The sequence below is a fragment of the Typopeltis vanoorti genome, chromosome 14 (assembly GCF_054136105.1).
Source record: "Typopeltis vanoorti isolate ZY-2024b chromosome 14, IOZ_Tvanoo_1.0, whole genome shotgun sequence".
In the NCBI taxonomy this organism is placed as follows: Eukaryota; Metazoa; Arthropoda; class Arachnida; order Uropygi; family Thelyphonidae; genus Typopeltis; species Typopeltis vanoorti.
The window spans coordinates 29,829,340-29,847,466 of record NC_143562.1 but is presented as its reverse complement, the minus strand read 5'-3'; the positions used below and the strand labels follow the sequence as shown (position 1 = coordinate 29,847,466).

The following is an 18,127-nucleotide window of genomic DNA, read 5'->3' as shown; positions in this document are numbered from 1 at the left end:
CCAATTCATCTCCTTTATTCCGGATACTCCTGGCATTAGTATAAAACATAAAAATGTCACTGCTTCTATACTTATCATTATTCCCTCCAGACCCTACTGGAATATTCTTCTCCATGAAACTTGATCACATGCAATCCAGCCATCCAAATAGTGAGATCATCTTCCTAGGTGACCTTAAAGTCCATAATTCCAACTGGCTTCCCTTTTCCAACTCCAATCTCTAAGCTGGATGAGAGGTGGAAATATTTACCATAAACAACGGCCTAACACAAATTATCCATCATTCCTCCAATTTCTGTTGCACCTGTTAATACAAGAGCAGAACTGCCCAGTACCCGTTTACTCTGCAACTGCAAACACAAACTGCTTTTCTTCTTCCTCTTTTATTCCATCTATTTCTGTCCTCTGGAACAGCCAGCTGCAAGAGGTATTTCCATATGAATGCAATCTGCGACTCTGGACATGCACTAATGTGCTTGTAGTTCATTTGACCTCTTGTCTATGGGATATAACAAAAAAAGTAAAATAAAATAAAGAACACTTAGCTGCTCAGGAGTTGCACTCAAATTGGGACCACATTCAATGAAAAAAAAAAAATTTATAAAACACTCAGATTGTCATTGAAATAATTCAGATTTTAACTGAAAAGGAATGAATGTCTTATCAAGTCGTTCCTTTAGGGACCCAATTCAAATGAAGTTAATTCGGAGAAGTCAGTCTAAATATGGTTTTATGTCTGGAAAATGAATGCAACTATGCTTGTTGATGGTAGGAGACTGTTTCATAGTTGATATACTGATTTCAAAAATAGTCTCTCCAAACCTATAGTAACTCCTGTCTAACATGGTTTTTCTTGTGTTTAATCCTCTGTGAAGGAGTATCTTGAGCATGGTCTGCCAGTCCTGACTTGCCATATAGATACATGAAAGTAGCAAACGAAGTTTAAGAATAGTGAAGCTGACCTATCCTATCCTATTCCCTCAGGGGGGTAGCTATATGCTACCATACTAAGAAGATTATGAACAAGGTGGTTTCCCATTGCCTTCCTTGCCATAGTATATTTATGACTATAGCCATGTGTGTTCATGGGACCAGTTTGCCTATTTTGAGGGATGACAAAACAGGAGAAAAACCCTCCACCTCTGTATGAGACCAGTTAACTCGACTTTAGTCGAAAGAGACCAGATAAAGGTTTCTCATGTCATGGATGGGAATCAAATCCAGGTCTTTCTGACCAAAGGGCTTCATCCATACCGACTGAGCTACAGAGGCTCCTGAAGCTCACATGATGTCTGAATCTTTTAGGTTAATGTTTTAAAGTGAATAGAATTTTTAATAATGAGAGAGTTCTCCATGAGGGAGGGGAAGTGATTTTTGCTAATGGTACTCCTGACTATTGGAGTAAGTGGGTATTGGGTTTGTGAATTTGTAGCAGTAGATTAATTAACATGGTCAGATTTTAGTTTTTTGGTAATTTCTCTGTGCTAAGATGTCACTTTTTTAAAAATAATTTATATAATTTTTTTCTTTGAAATTTAGTTGGATCCTGATCTATAATCTGGCATGGAAGTCTTTTAGAATATTCATTTCCCCCTTATGTTGCATTTATTCTATTATGAAACTACATTCCAATAGCTGCTGTGGTTAAAAATCGGCTGAGCATATCCTGGAGTTTATATAGGTTCTTTGATTTTATTTATTTATTTTTTGCATGTTTTTAAGGATATTATTTCTTTAGGTAGGATGTTTCTCTTTGGAGGTTTAGAGTTTATCAGAATGTTGACTACATCCTAATAAGTGTTGTTAGCCACTGTGGGAGATAGATACCACATTTGATGCTAGTCATTATTTGCAGAACAGGTACTTGTCTAGGAGTGAGAACAAGTTTATCCTCCACTGAGGACATTGAATGCACCTTCTGAAGTAGCTGTAATGATGAATGATAAATTCACTACTTCACTACTGTGTATTATAGTTGTGGCTGGGATGTGTTTTGTTATTGGAAAGCTTCACATGTTTTTAACACGATAGGTTCTGACCTCTTCAGATTTTTTGTTTGTTGCAGTTTCAGATATGGTACTGAACCACAACAGATTCAAATCCCACACAAGCTAGTAACATTCGTTTTCCAAAGAATCAGCTTTATTCTCTTACATCCCGGAACATATAAAGTTCCTTGTGACTGCAACTTAGCCTATATAAACAGACTAGTAGATCTATTGACATCTTCCATGAAGAACATTAAGTATTGCAGATAACTGCTGCAGTGATATGTAGTTAAAAACTTGAGAGGCAAAAATCCACTTCCTCTGAAAAAAAGCTTAGAAAAAGTTATTTTAGTTGGTGATTAGAATCAAGCTTGTAATGATCTTTCTTCTGATGGCCTAGCATTATGGAACCAGAATGTTAGGCTGTCAAAATAAGACAGTCAGGAGATGCCTGCTGATCTACAAGGCTTAGCAGTTATCCCAAATTCTTCAGAAAAAAACCAAAACTTATTTAAAATAATGCATTCCCTTCTTGTAGCACTGTTTCTTTACATACTGCTTGATTCTTGACTGATTCCAAAACTGATAAGCCAGAGAAGGCAGTTAACAAAGGAAAAACTGATCCCTCTTGGAGATGAATCCCAGGCATATAGAAATGTTTTTGAAAAATGTGGAGAAAAGAGCAAAGCAAATAATAATAGTAATTACTCTTGCTGTATTTATGTTCAGGGCATGGACTAGTCATTAGTAACACCATGTTTCAGGATAAAGAATAGCACAAATTCGTGTGGGGAAAAACTGACTATATTATTGTTGATAGTGATATCTTCATGTTAGTTCAGATACAAGAGTAAATAAGGGATTTGAAATGGGAAGTGATCATCAGTTAGTTTCAAGCAGGATAAAAATGAATTTAATATGAGAAAAATAATTAAATGTAGTTTTAAAATGAATCTATCAAGTATCTTTCAGAGGTTGAATTATAGACTCAAATATTCAAATATTATTCAACAGAAAATGGCAGTGCTTGAAAACAGGAACTAGACCTTAGAGTCTCAGTGGCAAACTCTGAAGAAAAACATTGATTCATCGATTTCAGGAGTGGTGGTAAATGTACTGGAAAAGTTGGTCAAAAAGAAAATTCTGGAAGGGGTGGATAAAGAATATGATACTCTGAGGGGTAGCATGGCTTTGTAAAGGGGCATGATTAACCTTAGTAATCTATTAACGTTTTATAATAGGGTGAGAGCTGAGTTGAAAAGGAATGGCTACATGATGAAACTGCTGGATTTTGCAAAGGCTTTTGACAGGATATCACATGGAACTCTATTGTGCAAACTGCAGCAAATGGGAACAGATATAAAACTGGTGATATGGATAAAAGGGTGGCTTACGGACAGATGCCAAAAAGTAGTATATGGAAGAGCAGAATCCAGGAGAAAACAGTTGACTAGTGGTGTGCTTGGACCACTGCTGTTTAATTTGTACATAAATGATATAGGAAATGATTTGAAGGAAGATATTTTCAGTTGTTTGGTGATATGTAAAGTTGGGTAGATGTAGAGAGCTTGAAGGATGATTTGAGTAAGCTGAACAGTATGGGCAAAACATAATGGATGTTAATTTATTGTGGAAAACTGTAAAATTATGTATTTTGGGATAAATAGATTACAAGCTGTGTACTGCATTGATGGAACTGTACTCTGGGAAATTGATCAAGCCAGGAATTTGAGGATACTAGATACAGTCGAAGTTTCGAGGGTATATCGGTAAAGTAGCTCACATGATTACTTGGTTATTGAAGAACACACTAACAAACAGAGATAAGTAAGTTATCATTCCACTTTATAAAGCCTTGATACAACCACATCTGGATTACTGTGTCCAGGTTTTCATACCTGGGATTCTTAGTGATGAGTAAGTGGTGAATATCCAGAGGTGAGTGATCAAGATGGTGAGCGGTCTGAGGAATACCAATGCAGTTGGTTGGTAAGCAAAAAAAGAAGGGATATGGTAGAAACATTTAAGTTATTTAAAGAGTTTATAGGATTGATGCAGGGGAAATGTTTCAACACTTTGCTTGAGGAAATAGAACAAGAGGTCATGTCTGCAAGTTGGTAAGTGTGTAGTTAGCAAGGATATGAGGACTAGATTTTTCTCTTGGGAGTGTGGTACATGAATGGAATTGGTTAGGTTGCCCGAGTCAGTTGTAAGTGCTTTATTAATGGTTTCAAGTAGAGGTGTGATAGATATTGTGTTGATAGTTTGGGTTTCCCACAATGAGTCTTAGTACTCCACGAAGGTGCCCGTGCAACAACAACAATAATAATAATAAAAATTCAGTCTGGGAGCTATTGAGGATTTTGCAGAGATAGAAAAATCCAAACTTCAAACTTCATGGTAGACTCAAGAAGTTAAAATGGGTTATGGAAAAGAAGCAAGCATATCAAAAATTCCTAAGTAAGTCAGAAATTGCCTTGAGAGAATACAGAGAAAAATGTAAACTGTTACAGAGCTAGCTAAACAGAAGTCAAAGAAAGACTGGTAAGAATATAGCAATGAAATATCATAAATACAGCAGAATTATTGTTAATGCAATAATGGAACTCTTCACAGAATCCAAATGCTCATTGTGGGTTTTATCATAAATCATAACCCCTCTTTTTTGAATATTAACCAACTTCTGCTACCCACAAACCACCCTCAAAAGAAGCATTCCACAGACCATTCACCATCTTGGTTATTTGCCTCTAAATCTGGATCCTTGTTGCCTCTTCTTCATCTTCCAAATTCTCCATCATGGCCAAATAGGGTTACTTAGTTATTGATGAACATACTCAAATAACCCTATTTAGCCACGTTTGCAACATGCCCTCCAAACCTCATCAGTTTATTGAGATGCAGTTCAATTCAATGTAGATGTAGTAAACAGTTTGGCTTTTCATTACAAAATTCATAACTTTACAATTTTCCACATTCCTCCAGCCTTCCACATTGCATCTCTAGAGATTCCATATAATTTTAACATAGCTTGGGTAAAAGGAGTCTGTATTGGATTATAAGGTATCAAAGTATCTAATACCAAATTAACCAATATTCATTTGTTTATTTCCAGTTTTTTGTCATTTAAATTTTTACAATAATCATATAATGATTTTGGAAAGATAATATTCAGCTTATACATTTTTAGCTTATAGAGTGTTGCAAGAGAAGTAGCGGTGTGTAAAGAGGACTCCATCCATGTGTGGCTTAATTAAAACCTTATACAATGGAACAATAATCTCCTTATTTCTAAAAGTCAGTGTCCTCCACATCATTCCCAGAATTCTTTGTGTTGTCTTCACAATTTTGGCAATTTGTCCCCTAAATTTCATATTCATATCCACTATCAGCCAAGATCCCTTATTTCCTCCACTTCCAACAATATATCCCCACCAAGCATAAATTCTACATCCCATCTTTGTTTCCCAAATTTTAAAACCTTACATTATACAACACTGAACTCACATCCCCATTTCCGTACCCATTCACTCAATTTATTAAAGTCTTCTTGTAAGGCCACAACATCTTCTCTACTCTTTATAATTCATCCCAACTTTACATCATCTGCAAGTAACTGAATATCCCCATCGAAATCTTTGCCAATATCACTGACATACAAGTTAAACAGCAGTGGCCCTAAAACATGAGTAAGAGTTGCTATAAAAGATGTGCACTTTCTGTGTTATTAGTCTGTGGGATTTTTTGTTTATGTTTATTTACAAATTCTTTGAAATTAGAGCTTAGTATAGTTACAAGTGAAGGGAAGACTGAAATTATAACTGAATTCCTGCATGACAAAGCTGTCATGCAGGAATTCAGTTATAATTTCAGTCGTTTTGTGAAATGTGAGGTGTGCTATATGTACTTGTTTGATTATATAGATAAATTGTGATTTAAGGCAGATGGAAGGAGGGGGGTGTGTGCAAAGTGTGAGCTGAATGAGGACTTGATGAGTGTTAATATGTTGATAACTGAAAGTGTTAGTAGCGAGAATGCCAGAAGGAGGATGAGTGCTCATCTGATAGAAAAGGACAGCATAAAAGAGCAGCGATAAAATGTTAAAAAAGTTTTGAAAAAGAGAATGGGCGATCTGAGAAACTTAGTAATCTTTGGTAAATGAAAGCAATTAGAATGTGGCAGAAGTTATAAAACAAAGTGCAGTTAAAGATAAGGTACCAAGTGGCCTTGACTGCGAATGAGTGTTTATGATGCAAGGTTCAAAAGTTCAAAAATTCAAAAGAATAAATGAGAGTGAAAGTGTGACGCAAGGTTTGAAAGTTCGAAAATTCAAAAGAATGAATGAGAGCAAAAGTGTGACCCAAGATTCGAAAGTTGAGTTGTTTAAGATGAGGCAAGAGATGAAATGGATGCAGAATGAAGTTAAGAGAGTTCAAGATATGCATGGAAAAGTGAAACAATGAAAACAAATGATATTGGTATAAAAGAGGTAATGAAAGACCTGTGAGTGGCGTTGTATGATGATTCAATTATTAAAGGTGTGCTGGATGAGAGATGTATAAAGTATGTTTAAATGGAGGTAGAATAAGTAGATGATGAAGACATTAGATATGAGAAGTAAACGAGCAAAAGTGTTGGTAGTTGTAATAGGTACAAATGACTTGACTGCAAACAGAGAACGTGTTGGATTGGATATCAAGAGGTTGTTGAGACAGATGAAAGAGAATAGTGTGTTAGGAAAGGTAGTAAGTGTGTTGCCCAGGTATGACAGGGTTGAGATGAGGCAGAGAGCAAGGATTATGAATGATATGTTAGCAGAAATGTGTGAGGAGAAAGGAGTGCAGTTTGTTAATGTATGGAATGAGTTTGAAGGATGAAGTGCTGTACTGCATTTGAGTGGTTTTGGTGTGAGTCACTTGGAGAGACTGCTGCTGGAAAGCAGAGAAGTGAATGCAGTGAATGAATCTGATCAAGTGGGAACTGATTTGGAAGAATGGTCGAGTAAGTCAGGAGAGATTGAAGAAGTACAAGCAGCATGAGTATAGAGAATGAGAGAACAGGCACAAGACAGATGAGAAATGGGTGGACAGAGGAACACAGCGTAAGAAAGGTAGATGCTCCAAGAGGCTATGAATGCATGTGTAGACAAAATGGGAAGCAGATGACCTGGGATCAAGGGAAAAGTTGGATCTAAAGAAAGTTCTAAGATGAATAAGAAGAAAAAAAAATGGCTTGAGTTAAACATGGAGAAGTCACATCAAATAAGTGTTGTCAGTGGAACAAACTGCTGTGTTTGTATACAAATGCTAGAAGTATAAGAAACAAGGCAAATGAAATGGTTGCATTAATTGAATCTGCTCACTCAAAAATTGTAGGAATAAGTGAGACACATGGTTGGATGAGGACGACATCCTAACAGGAATAGCCATGGATAAAAAGAGTAAAAAGGGAGGGGGGGGGGAAGAGTGCTGTTGATGATAGAGAAACAGTTATGCACATACAAAGTAGAGATGCAAGAGGGAAATAATTCCAGTGGTTTTGAGACAGTATGGTGTGAGATAGAGGTGAATAGAAAGAAACACTTAGTTGGATGTTGTTATAGACCTCGTAATGTGGATGGTACTGACCAATGAAATGTATAATCAAATTAGCCAAGCAAATAAGAAAAGAATGATGATTTTAACTATCGCAGTATAGACTGGGATGATGAGATAGCAACTGGAAGTAAAGAAATGAGTTTCTTCCATTTTTGAGGGACCACTACTTCAGACAGTATGTAATAGAGGGCAGATCCGGATTAAGGGGTCTTGAATATGATAATCTCATCAGAGGATGTAATTTTAAATGAGGTGTCAAATCATCTGCAGTTGGTGAGAGTGACCATGAAGTGATTACCTGGCTGGTTGCCAGCAGCATGAAGACCTCTGTGAGAAAGGGGTATATATGGAACTACAAGGTTGATAATTATGAAGTACTCAGGAGACAACTTGCAGGTGTAGCATGGAATGAGGAGTTAGCTGGAAAAGAGATCAATGCAGCTTGGGGGGTGATAATACAGCTTTGGGGGGGGATATTCAAGAACTATCTAGTAGAAGCAATGTCTAAATGTATTCCAAGGATAAGAAAGTTAAATAAGGTAGGTGTAAAATGAATGAATGAAGAGATTAAGCATGCAATACACAGAAAAAAGGCATTATGGAGGCAGCATAAGAGAAGTGGTAATAACCAATTCCATGAGGATTACAAAGACTAGGCAAGGTGGGTGACTTGGTGGGTAAGGGTAGCAAAAGTGAGGTATGAGCAACAGTTAGCTAATGAAGCCAAAAAGAATCCTAGGAAGTTCTTTTGATATGTAGCCAGCAAAAAAAAAGAATGATTATGGAAGGATGTCATTGGTTGGAGAAAATGGTATAAGCACAACTGCAGTGGATGACATGGTGGAGATACTTAATGAGTAGTTCATAAAGGTCTTTCATTCTTGTGAATGTGACATCATGGAGAGATTGAGAGCAGTTGATAATGGGGGAGGAGAGACTGACTGTAAGTGAGCAAGAGGTGTATGGGGGAATTGAGCAGACTTGATGTTAATAAGGACTTGATAATATATCATCATGTATTCTGAAGGAATGTGCCAGGGAGTTGATATCTGCCTCGACATATTTTTTTAATGAGTCTTGCACAGGGTCGAGTTCCAAAGGAGTGAAAGGAGGACAAGATTGTGTCGCTTCATAAGGGATATGATAGAACTCGAGCATGAAATTATAGGCCTATTGTGTCAGGTGTTGTGGTTAAGTTGTTGGAGTAGCTGGTGAGAACTAGGATCCAGAATTGGGTGGATAACAATGGTATTATATTTGATGGACAGCATGGATTTGCTAAAGGCAAGTCATGTTTTAGTAATCTACTTATTACAATAACGTGATGGCTTCCTTGGACAGAGGAGATGGATACACAGTAGTATATTTAGATTTTGCAAAGGCTTTGATAGATTACTGCATGATAAGTTGATAGTCAAACTAGAGCAGATGGGGTTGGATATTAGATTAGTGCATTGGATCAGAGACTGTCTATCTGATAGGTATCAGCAAAATGTGTATGGGGGAGCAATATCCCAGAAGAGGAAAGTCACTAGTGGTATTCCTCAGATTTGTTTTAGGGCCATTGCTGTTTAACTTGTATGTCAGTGATATTGGCGAAGATTTGGATGGGGATATTCAGTTGTTTGCAGATGATGTAAAGTTGGGATGAATTATGAAGAGTAGAGAAGATGTTGTGGCCTTACAAGAAGACTTGAATAAATTGAGTGAATGGGTACGGAAATGGGGGATGTGAGTTCAGTGTTGCAAATGTAAGGTTTTAAAATTTGGGAAACAAAGATGGGATGTAGAATTTATGCTTGGTGGGGATATATTGTTGGAAGTGGAGGAAATAAGGGATCTTGGGTGATAGTGGATATGGATCTGAAATTTAGGGGACACATTGCCAAAATTGTGAAGACAACACAAAGAATTCTGGGAATGCATTTTTGGAAATTATGGAGACAACTACCGTGTTTGAATAAAAACTTTAGTTTAATATTACTAAAATTTTTTTTTTACAATTCGACGTTTCGACCTTTATGTCAAGGTCATCTTCTGGAGCGTACAAATATACACAAGGAACAAGCTATACTACAAACATACTGGTTCGTTAAAGACATTAAAGTATGTTTGTAGTATAGCTTGTTCCTTGTGTATATTTGTACGCTTCAGAAGATGACCTTGACATAAAGGTCGAAACGTCGAATTGTAAAATTTTAGTAATATTAAACTAAAGTTTTTATTCAAACACGGTTGTTGTCTCCGTAATTTCCAAAAATGCACTCGGATCACCGTGCAAGCCTAAAAGAAAGAATTCTGGGAATGATGTGGAGGACACTGACTTTTAGAAGTAAGGAGATTATTGTTCCATTCTATGAGGCTTTGATTAAGCCACACATGGACTTCTATTCCCAGATCAGCTGGTTTTCAAATGGATGAAGAGATGTTGGAAAGGGTTCAGAGGCAACTGACTAAGGTAGTTTCTGATCTCTGGAATGTTGAATATTAGGAAAGGTTGAGAAGATGCAATTTGCAGAGTCTAGTGAATAGGAGGAAGAGGGGAGATATGATAGAGACCTATGATTTAGTATGGGGTTGTTATGGGATCAATGTTGGAGAGGTTCTACAGAAAACATGGGAGAACCACAGGTCATCTCTCGAAGCTGTATATGGAGGGTGTGAGCAGAGGAGTAAGAAGCAAGTTTTTTTGCATGCAGAGTTGTGAATGATTGGAATGCCTTACCTGAGAGTGTGGTGTCTGCAGAGAATTTGAGGGTGTTTAAGGCACAGTATGATGAGCTGTGTGTGTGTGTGTATGACAAAAGGACCTCCTAGACGAGGCTTTGACTCCATGGGGTCTTGGAATAATAATAATAATAATAATAAAAAATAATAATATTATTTTTTGATTGTGTTACATGTTTTGAAATATGGAATAGTTACTACCGTGTATTCTCCATTATTAAATGACATTTGATATGTTTAGTATGTCATCCTACTTGTAAAGAGTGTTTTGGAAGTTTGGATTCCCATTGCATCAGCTGCCATTCCTATCAAGTTTTCAGAGATGGTTATTGTCTGAATGAGTGTGGTTCAGGTTATTATCTTAAAAGAAATGCATGCCATGGTGAGTATAATAATATGATTATTCAGTTTAAGTAAGTTCATTTTTAAATATCACAGGATTTGTTAATTTATCATTTCATTTAAATTTAAACTTAAGAAAGAATATGTCATATATAAATTGAACTTTTGCTTCTCAATTTTCCCTATCCTGTGTTTTTTCAAAAAGAGAAAAGAAACATAGTTTTACATGATAAAAAGAAGCAGGAACTTGTTACTATAAGAAAATTACAATTTCACCACTAAATTTTGGATCTTGTAGTTCATAAGATAACTAATAAGAATTGACTTCTTTCTTTTCATATGTTAAAGAATAACAACTTACACATTTTACCTCTAATTGGACCTGTGACATCATGAAGATTGCAGTTAATTATTCTTGCAAAATGGGGGAAAAAAAGTGATTAACAAATGCACAGGGGTGGCTCGTGCATAGGCACTGCAGAACTGTAGCACCCCCAATTTTTCTCAATATATAGGAGGGCAATGGATGCTAGCAGCACTGTGTTTACCACAGTGTCATATTGCTACGCGTGCAAGCATATGCACGTCATAGTGAGATGCGAACTCTATGGCGTGCCAAAAGTGCACAAAGATGGTATTCCTTTACGCCCAATCGTTGATGCAATCAACTCTCCTACCTACTTATTGTCAAAACATCTCTCGAAACTCTTACAGCAACACATCCACAACTCAGAGAGTTACATTAAAAACTCCGGATATTTTGTGGAAAAGCTAAAAAACATCAAGATATCGGATAATGATCTTCTAGCTAGCTTAGATGTCACCTCTCTCTTTACAAACGTTCCTGTAGTAGAGGTCATTGATATCTTAAGTACCTTGTTCCCACAAGATATAACCTCATTGTTTGCTCACTGCCTAAACTCCAACTATTTTTCTTGGAAAAATAAGCTCTATCAACAATTAACAGGCTTGGCAATGGGGAGCCCACTCTCACCTTCATGTGCTGACCTCTTTATGGAAGACTTAGAAAACAAAATCTTATCGCAAATTTTTCCTAAACCTAAAATTTGGTTTAGATATGTGGACGATATCTTCATCGTATGGAACAATAACAAAGATGACATATATGATTTTCTCAAAAAGATCAACGCCTTCCATCATTCTATTAAATTCACCCTGGAACTTGAAAGAGAAAAACAACTTCCATTTTTAGACATCTTAATCAAAAAACAAATTGATGGCAGTATAAATCTATCGGTGTACCGAAAACTGACCAATACAGGTTGCTACCTACATTTCAACTCCTCTCACCACATCTCACATGAACTCAGCATTGCACACATGTTAAAGAAAAGAGCTATTTACATCACAACGGACAACAAGACCCTTCAAGATGAGTTAAAATTTATTTCCAACAATCTTACTTGAACGGCTATCCAAGAAGACTAGTCAATAAAGTGCTTTTCTCTGAACCACCACAAAGAGAACAAGAAGATATTCAATATATAAAATCGATTGCAATTCGAATTGTAAGTGGCATCTCCAACAAGCTTGCCAATCTCCTCAAACAATACAAAATAAGAGTAACATTTAAACCAATAGAATCTATTCGTAAACTACTAAGATCTCCAAAAGACAACCATCTTTTCTATAAATATGCTGGAGTTTATAATATTCCATGCTCATGTGGCTCTAGTTACATCGGACAGACTTCGAGAAGCCTCGAAATCAGGCAAAAGGAGCACATTGGCTATGTCAAAAACAACAGACAGGACATTTCTGGCCTATTGTCTCATTTCTCTACAACTAACCATGTCATCGAGTGGGACAAAAGCTGTTCCCCTTACATAGAGGACGATTACCATTCAAGAATTTTCAAAGAAGCAGCCACAGTCGCCCGTTCTACTGTCAACCTTAACAGAAATCAAGGCCTAATACTCCCAGAGATATGGAAAACCCTAATCAGAACCTTAAAAATGGAAGAAATGAACTTTAATACAAACTACAGAAAGTTCCTCAGCAACAGCTAGCTGATATTGTACACACGATACGTGTTTCACTCACGTTCGATACTATTTTATTTGTAATTATTCTAATCAGTTTTTTATTCTTGTCAGTTTTGCAGTTACGCATAATTGTGAGATTGTTTAAACCTATATGTGAGTGCCCTGAAGATGCCAACAGATAAGTGTGGCGAAACTAGTTGGTTCAGTTAATAAAATTGATCAACACTTGATCGGTAAACCAAATATTATTATTTACTAATTTATGATCAAGAAAATAACCTTCATGATGAATTGTTTCCCATATTGTGGGGGTGATAGTCATCTGTTAGCATTCAAACATGAAGATAAACTTCTTGATTGGAAGACAATTTCAAGCAGAGTTATCTGGGAAAACTTCAAAATGATGAATTCAACAACAAAACTTATTAGTGCCTATGCTCCCACAAAAAGTTCTAAGAAAGAAGGGTAAGGATTTTTTGAGTTCTTAGAGAAAGCGTCAGACACAAGGAAAACAGAAAAGCTGGTCCTTGTTAATGATCTTAACAGCAGGGCAGGAAATAAATCCCAGTCATATAGAAACTATTTAGGGAAAATTTGGAGAAAAGGGGAAAATTAATAATAATGGTAAGCCCTGCTGGTTTTATCTGTTCAGGACACGGACTGGTCACTACTTATACCATATTCCAACATCAAAATGAGTACAAATTCATTCACAGTGAGAGAAGACACAAGAAATAAGAAAATCTCATTGACTAGGTTATTTTATTGTTGATAGCAGAATGATCATGCTGGTTCATGATACAAGATTACACCAGGGATTTGAAGTTGGAAGTGATTTAGTTTTAAGTAGGATAAAAATGAATATCATATTGAATATGATATTCATTATGATATGATATTCAGCGTCACATTCTAGTTAGGATATATGCATAAGTGAGGTGTCCTCGTTACCTCCAATTGGTGAGAGCGATCATGTGGTATTGACTTGGGAGGTTGCAAAATTTGTAGATTTCTCTCTTAAGAAGAAATACATACATAACTACAGGTTAGGCAATTATAACAAGCTTCGGAGTGAGCTTGCAGTCATCCCATCTCAGAACATATTGCAGGGGAAAGATGTTAGCAGTGCATGGGATAAAATCAGTGGGTATCCGAGGAAGGCAATATCAGATTGTGTCCCCGTGGTTAGGAAGACAAACAAGGTAGGCATTAGATGAATGAGTAGTAGTATCAAGCTTGATCTGAAAAAAAAAAGAAAATGTTATGGAGAATTTACAAGGAGAAAGGTGATCGGTACACCCATGAGCAGTACAAGGATCAAGCTAGAAAGGTTACCAGCATAGTAAGAAAAGCTAAATCAGATTAAGAGAAGACCTTAGCCAAGGAGATCAAGAGTAATCCCAAAGAGTTCTTCTGCTATGCGGCAAGTAAAAAGGAAGAATGACTTTGGAAGGATAACTTTAGTGGGTGCTGTTGGTATTGAGGTGACAAATTCAGATGTAATAGTAGAGTTACTGAGTGATCACTTTTCAAAAGTCTATCGCCGAAATCAGGATATCTCTGTACCTGTAGCAAAAGCTAATGCAAGAATTGAAGTTAAGAAATCAGAGGTACTTAGTATATAGCAAAATTTAAATGCAAACATTGCTGTAGGTTTAGATGGAATATCAGCTCGGGTGTTGCGTGAATGTGCAAAGGAATTGTCAACGCCTCTTACTTGGTTATTTAACTAAGTTTGAACTCTGGTATGGACCCTAGGGAATGGAGAGAAGGCAAGGTAGTTCCTTTACATAAAGGTGGTTCTAAAACTAATTACAGGCCAATCACCATCTCAGGAGTGGTGGTAAGAGTATTGGAAAAGTTGGTTAATGACAAATTTCAAGAATGGGTGGATCAGGATATGATACTCTATAGGGGCCAACATGATTTTGTTAAAGGTTGATCCTGCCTTAGCAATTTAGTAACTTTTTATAATAGAATGACATCTGAGTTGATCAAAGGAAATGGCTAAACAGCTAAACAGTGGTACTTCTGGATTTTGCTAAGGCTTTCGACAGGATACCCCATGGAATACTGTTGCTCAAATTGGAGCAGATGAGGATGGATACTAAACTGGTGATATGGATAGGAGAATGGCTCAGGGAGAGATACAGAAGGTGGTGTATGGAGGAGCAGAGTCCAGGATGAGGCAGGTGACCAGTGGTGTGCCTCAGGGCTTTGTGCTTGGGCCATTGTTGTTTAATTTGTACATAAATGATATAGGAAATGGCTTAAAGGGAGATATTCAGTTGTTTGCTGATGATGCAAAGTTGGGTAGCGCAATAAAAAAAAATCAAGCTGATGTTGAAAGTTTGCAGGATGATTTAAATAAGCTGGAAAAATGGGCAAAAGGTAATGGATGTCAGTTCAATGTGGAAAAGTGTAAAGTTATGCATTTTGGAATTAAAAGATTACCAGCAGTGTGCTACATTGATGGAATGGTACTCCAAGAGATTGATGAGGCTAGGGATTTAGGAGTGTTGGTGGATAGGGAGATGAAGTTCAGGGAACACATTGCTAAGGTGTCCAAGATTGCATATAAGATTACTTGGTTATTGAGTAATGCACTAACATCCAGAGATAAAGAGGTTATTATTCCCCTTTATAAAGTGTTGATACTTCCACATTTGGATTACTGTGCTCAGGTCTGGTCACCTGGATTCCTTGGAGATGAGTAGGTTGTGGAGAGGGTTCAGAGGAGAGTGACTAAGTTGGTGAGTGATGTTAAAAATGCTTCCTACATTGATAGATTGAGAGCTTGTGGATTGCAGAGGTTGGTTGATAGGCGGAGAAGAGGGGATATGATAGAAACATTTAAATTACTAAAAGGTTATTATAAGATCGATGCAGGGGAAATGTTTCAGCTGTGTGAAAGTGATGGAATAACAAGAGGTCATCCCTGGAAATTAAGGAAAAGTGTGGTTAATAAGGGTGTGGAGGGTGGTGAATGAGTGGTATGAATTGCCTGACTCAGTTGTGAGTTCTTTGTCTGTAAATGAATTGAAGAAAAGATATGATAGATATTGTTTTGATAGTCTGGGTCTCCCGCGATGTCTACTGACTCCATGGAGATATCCGTAATAATAATAATAATATGATATTCAGTGAATATCATATCATATTGAGAAGGATTTTAAATAAAGAATTAAAGTTGAGCACCTTTTATATATGAAATGTGGGTTGGCTGAGTGGTTAGCATATCCACTCTCCAGCCAAAAGGCTGCCGGTTCGAATCCTGCCATGGGCATGGATGTTTGTGATTGTCTGTGAAAATACTAGTGGGGATATATACTGATGTAGATGAAGAAGGTAGTTGGTTAGTGGAGATGGAGAGTTGTGGAGTTGATGCCCTCCCTCGATGAGTCTTTTGACTCCCTGGAGGTGTTACATAATAATAATAATTATTTTTTAAAAAATGAAAGTGTTAAAAAAAAGAAAAAAAGAACCAAACTTTGAAGTCTCAGCAAATTCTGAGGAAAACATGATTGATTTAGTTATGGAAGCTTGTCATGAAGTTGTGTGCAAGCATAGGAGGAAAATTAAGAACTCCATGGCGAATGCAAGAAATTAAAGGAGCACTTCTGGAAAGAAGAAAACACATTGAAAGTTCCCAGCAAGTAAATTGCAGATTCCCAAGAGAATACAGAGAAAGATGTAAGAGATTTATGCTAAACAAAAAAGTAGCTGAACAAAAGTCATGAGAAGACTTTAGTAATATAGAAGATAAATATCAGGAAGCTGGCAAAATATTATGAAGGCTACTCAAAACGTTTAGAAATGGAGGAAAGAGTAATCAAATTAGGAATCAAATGATAAATGTTAAACGAAAACTGACTCTTGATATGTGGAGTAATTAATTTGAAAGACTGAGAAGAAGAGGCATCCTTTTTTTTTATGCTCAAGATACTACTTTTCACTCAACCAATTATAAGCTCTGTACAAATCCTAAAATTGTACATTTGGCACAGGAACCAAAAGCTATATAAAAATTCTTGTTGCTATTCTGAGCGCTCATATCAGCCAGTTTCTTAGTTTGTCTCTAATCTCTGTCTTTTTCATAAGTACTTCCACGAATGTTGCTTCACTGAATTGGCATCCATTTCCATTGGCACACATGGCACCAAGGTGCCATAGATCCTCTCATGTTTGGATTGATATATATATAAATAGAAACAAATTCACTTTATTGATTTATCTGAAATATTGTTTTTTATAAGAAAGATTAAAGAATGATGAACTTTTTAATCTCTGAGATTACAGTCATGAGAAACTGATAATATATTAACTTATTTAAAATTTCTATAATATTATATTAAGATACATGAAATTTTTCTAAATTCGTCTTTCAGTGCCTGTTCGCTGGAACAGATCATCTGAGCTCTGTTTTTTAGCGTGTTGATGACACCTAGTTTTTGTGTTGGGTGGTGGTAGGAGTTTATGTGTATATATTGTCCGGTATGTGTCAGTTTTCGGTAAATAGTGAAGGTAAGATTGCCTGAGGGAAGACGTGTGACAAGTGTATCTAGAAATGGAAGTGTGTTGTGTTTTTCAATTTCAGTTGTGAACTATATTATGCATTTGTGTTGTTTGTTTAGGTGGCTAAGGAATGTGTCTAATGTCTAGCGGCCATGGGACCAGATTGTGAAAACATCGTCAATGTATCTAAGCCAGACTTTGGGTTTTAGAGGGGAGGAATCTAGGGCAAGTTGCTCAAAATGTTCCATGTAAAAGTTAGCAATGGGGGGGGGGATAATGGTGAGCCCATGGCTGTGCCTTCTTTTTGTAAGTAGAAGGCGTTTTGTCATAGAAAATAACCGACCGTAAAACATGCGCAAAAAGCACCGTGATATCTGGAGGGAATTTGTTCTGTAGGAGAAGGATTGTGTCATTGATTGGCAACTATAAACAGAACTGTAGAAAATCCAGTATTGTAAATCAAAAATAAGAATTGTAATACTAAAAATAGGACACCAATTGTTTCTGAAAGAAAACCATCTAAAAGAAGGTTTATTCCTGTCATTGTAAAACAGAATTTAGCTTGATGTAAAAATTTATTTTTTATTTTATTTTATTTTTTAATTTATTTATTTATTTTTTTTTTTTTTTCACCAAAGGTCACGCCAGTAGAATAACATGTGATCAAATCATTGTTTCTCTAGCTTACAGTTAATGATGTAACTCAGCTTGTCCTGTATATTTATGTATGCTCCAGATGATGATGATCTTGATGTGAAGATTGAAACGTCGGGATAATAAAAAAAAGTTTTTTAACATGTAAATTCCATAAAATTTTTAAAATGAATGCTGATCACCATGTAACCCTAAAAGAAAGGATTACGATAATGCATGGAGATTCGACCCCCACAAGCGATGTAATCAGTATGGTAAGCTGAAGATCCAAGTCTCAAATTTGATCAATCGACTGGCG

The 18,127-nt window shown here is 36.5% G+C and overlaps 1 protein-coding gene across 3 annotated transcripts in view; it reads left to right on the top strand.

The window, feature by feature from the left end:
- LOC150099333 (extracellular matrix organizing protein FRAS1-like) overlaps window positions 1–18,127 on the top strand; it is a 1,385,483-nt gene that overhangs the window by 268,293 nt on the left and 1,099,063 nt on the right. For all 3 annotated transcript variants that reach the window (XM_090403569.1, XM_090403568.1, XM_090403570.1), the window contains exon 14: window positions 10,554–10,694. In XM_090403569.1, coding sequence (XP_090259695.1) covers window positions 10,554–10,694 — 141 coding nt within the window. The remainder of the gene's footprint in view (window positions 1–10,553; window positions 10,695–18,127) is intronic.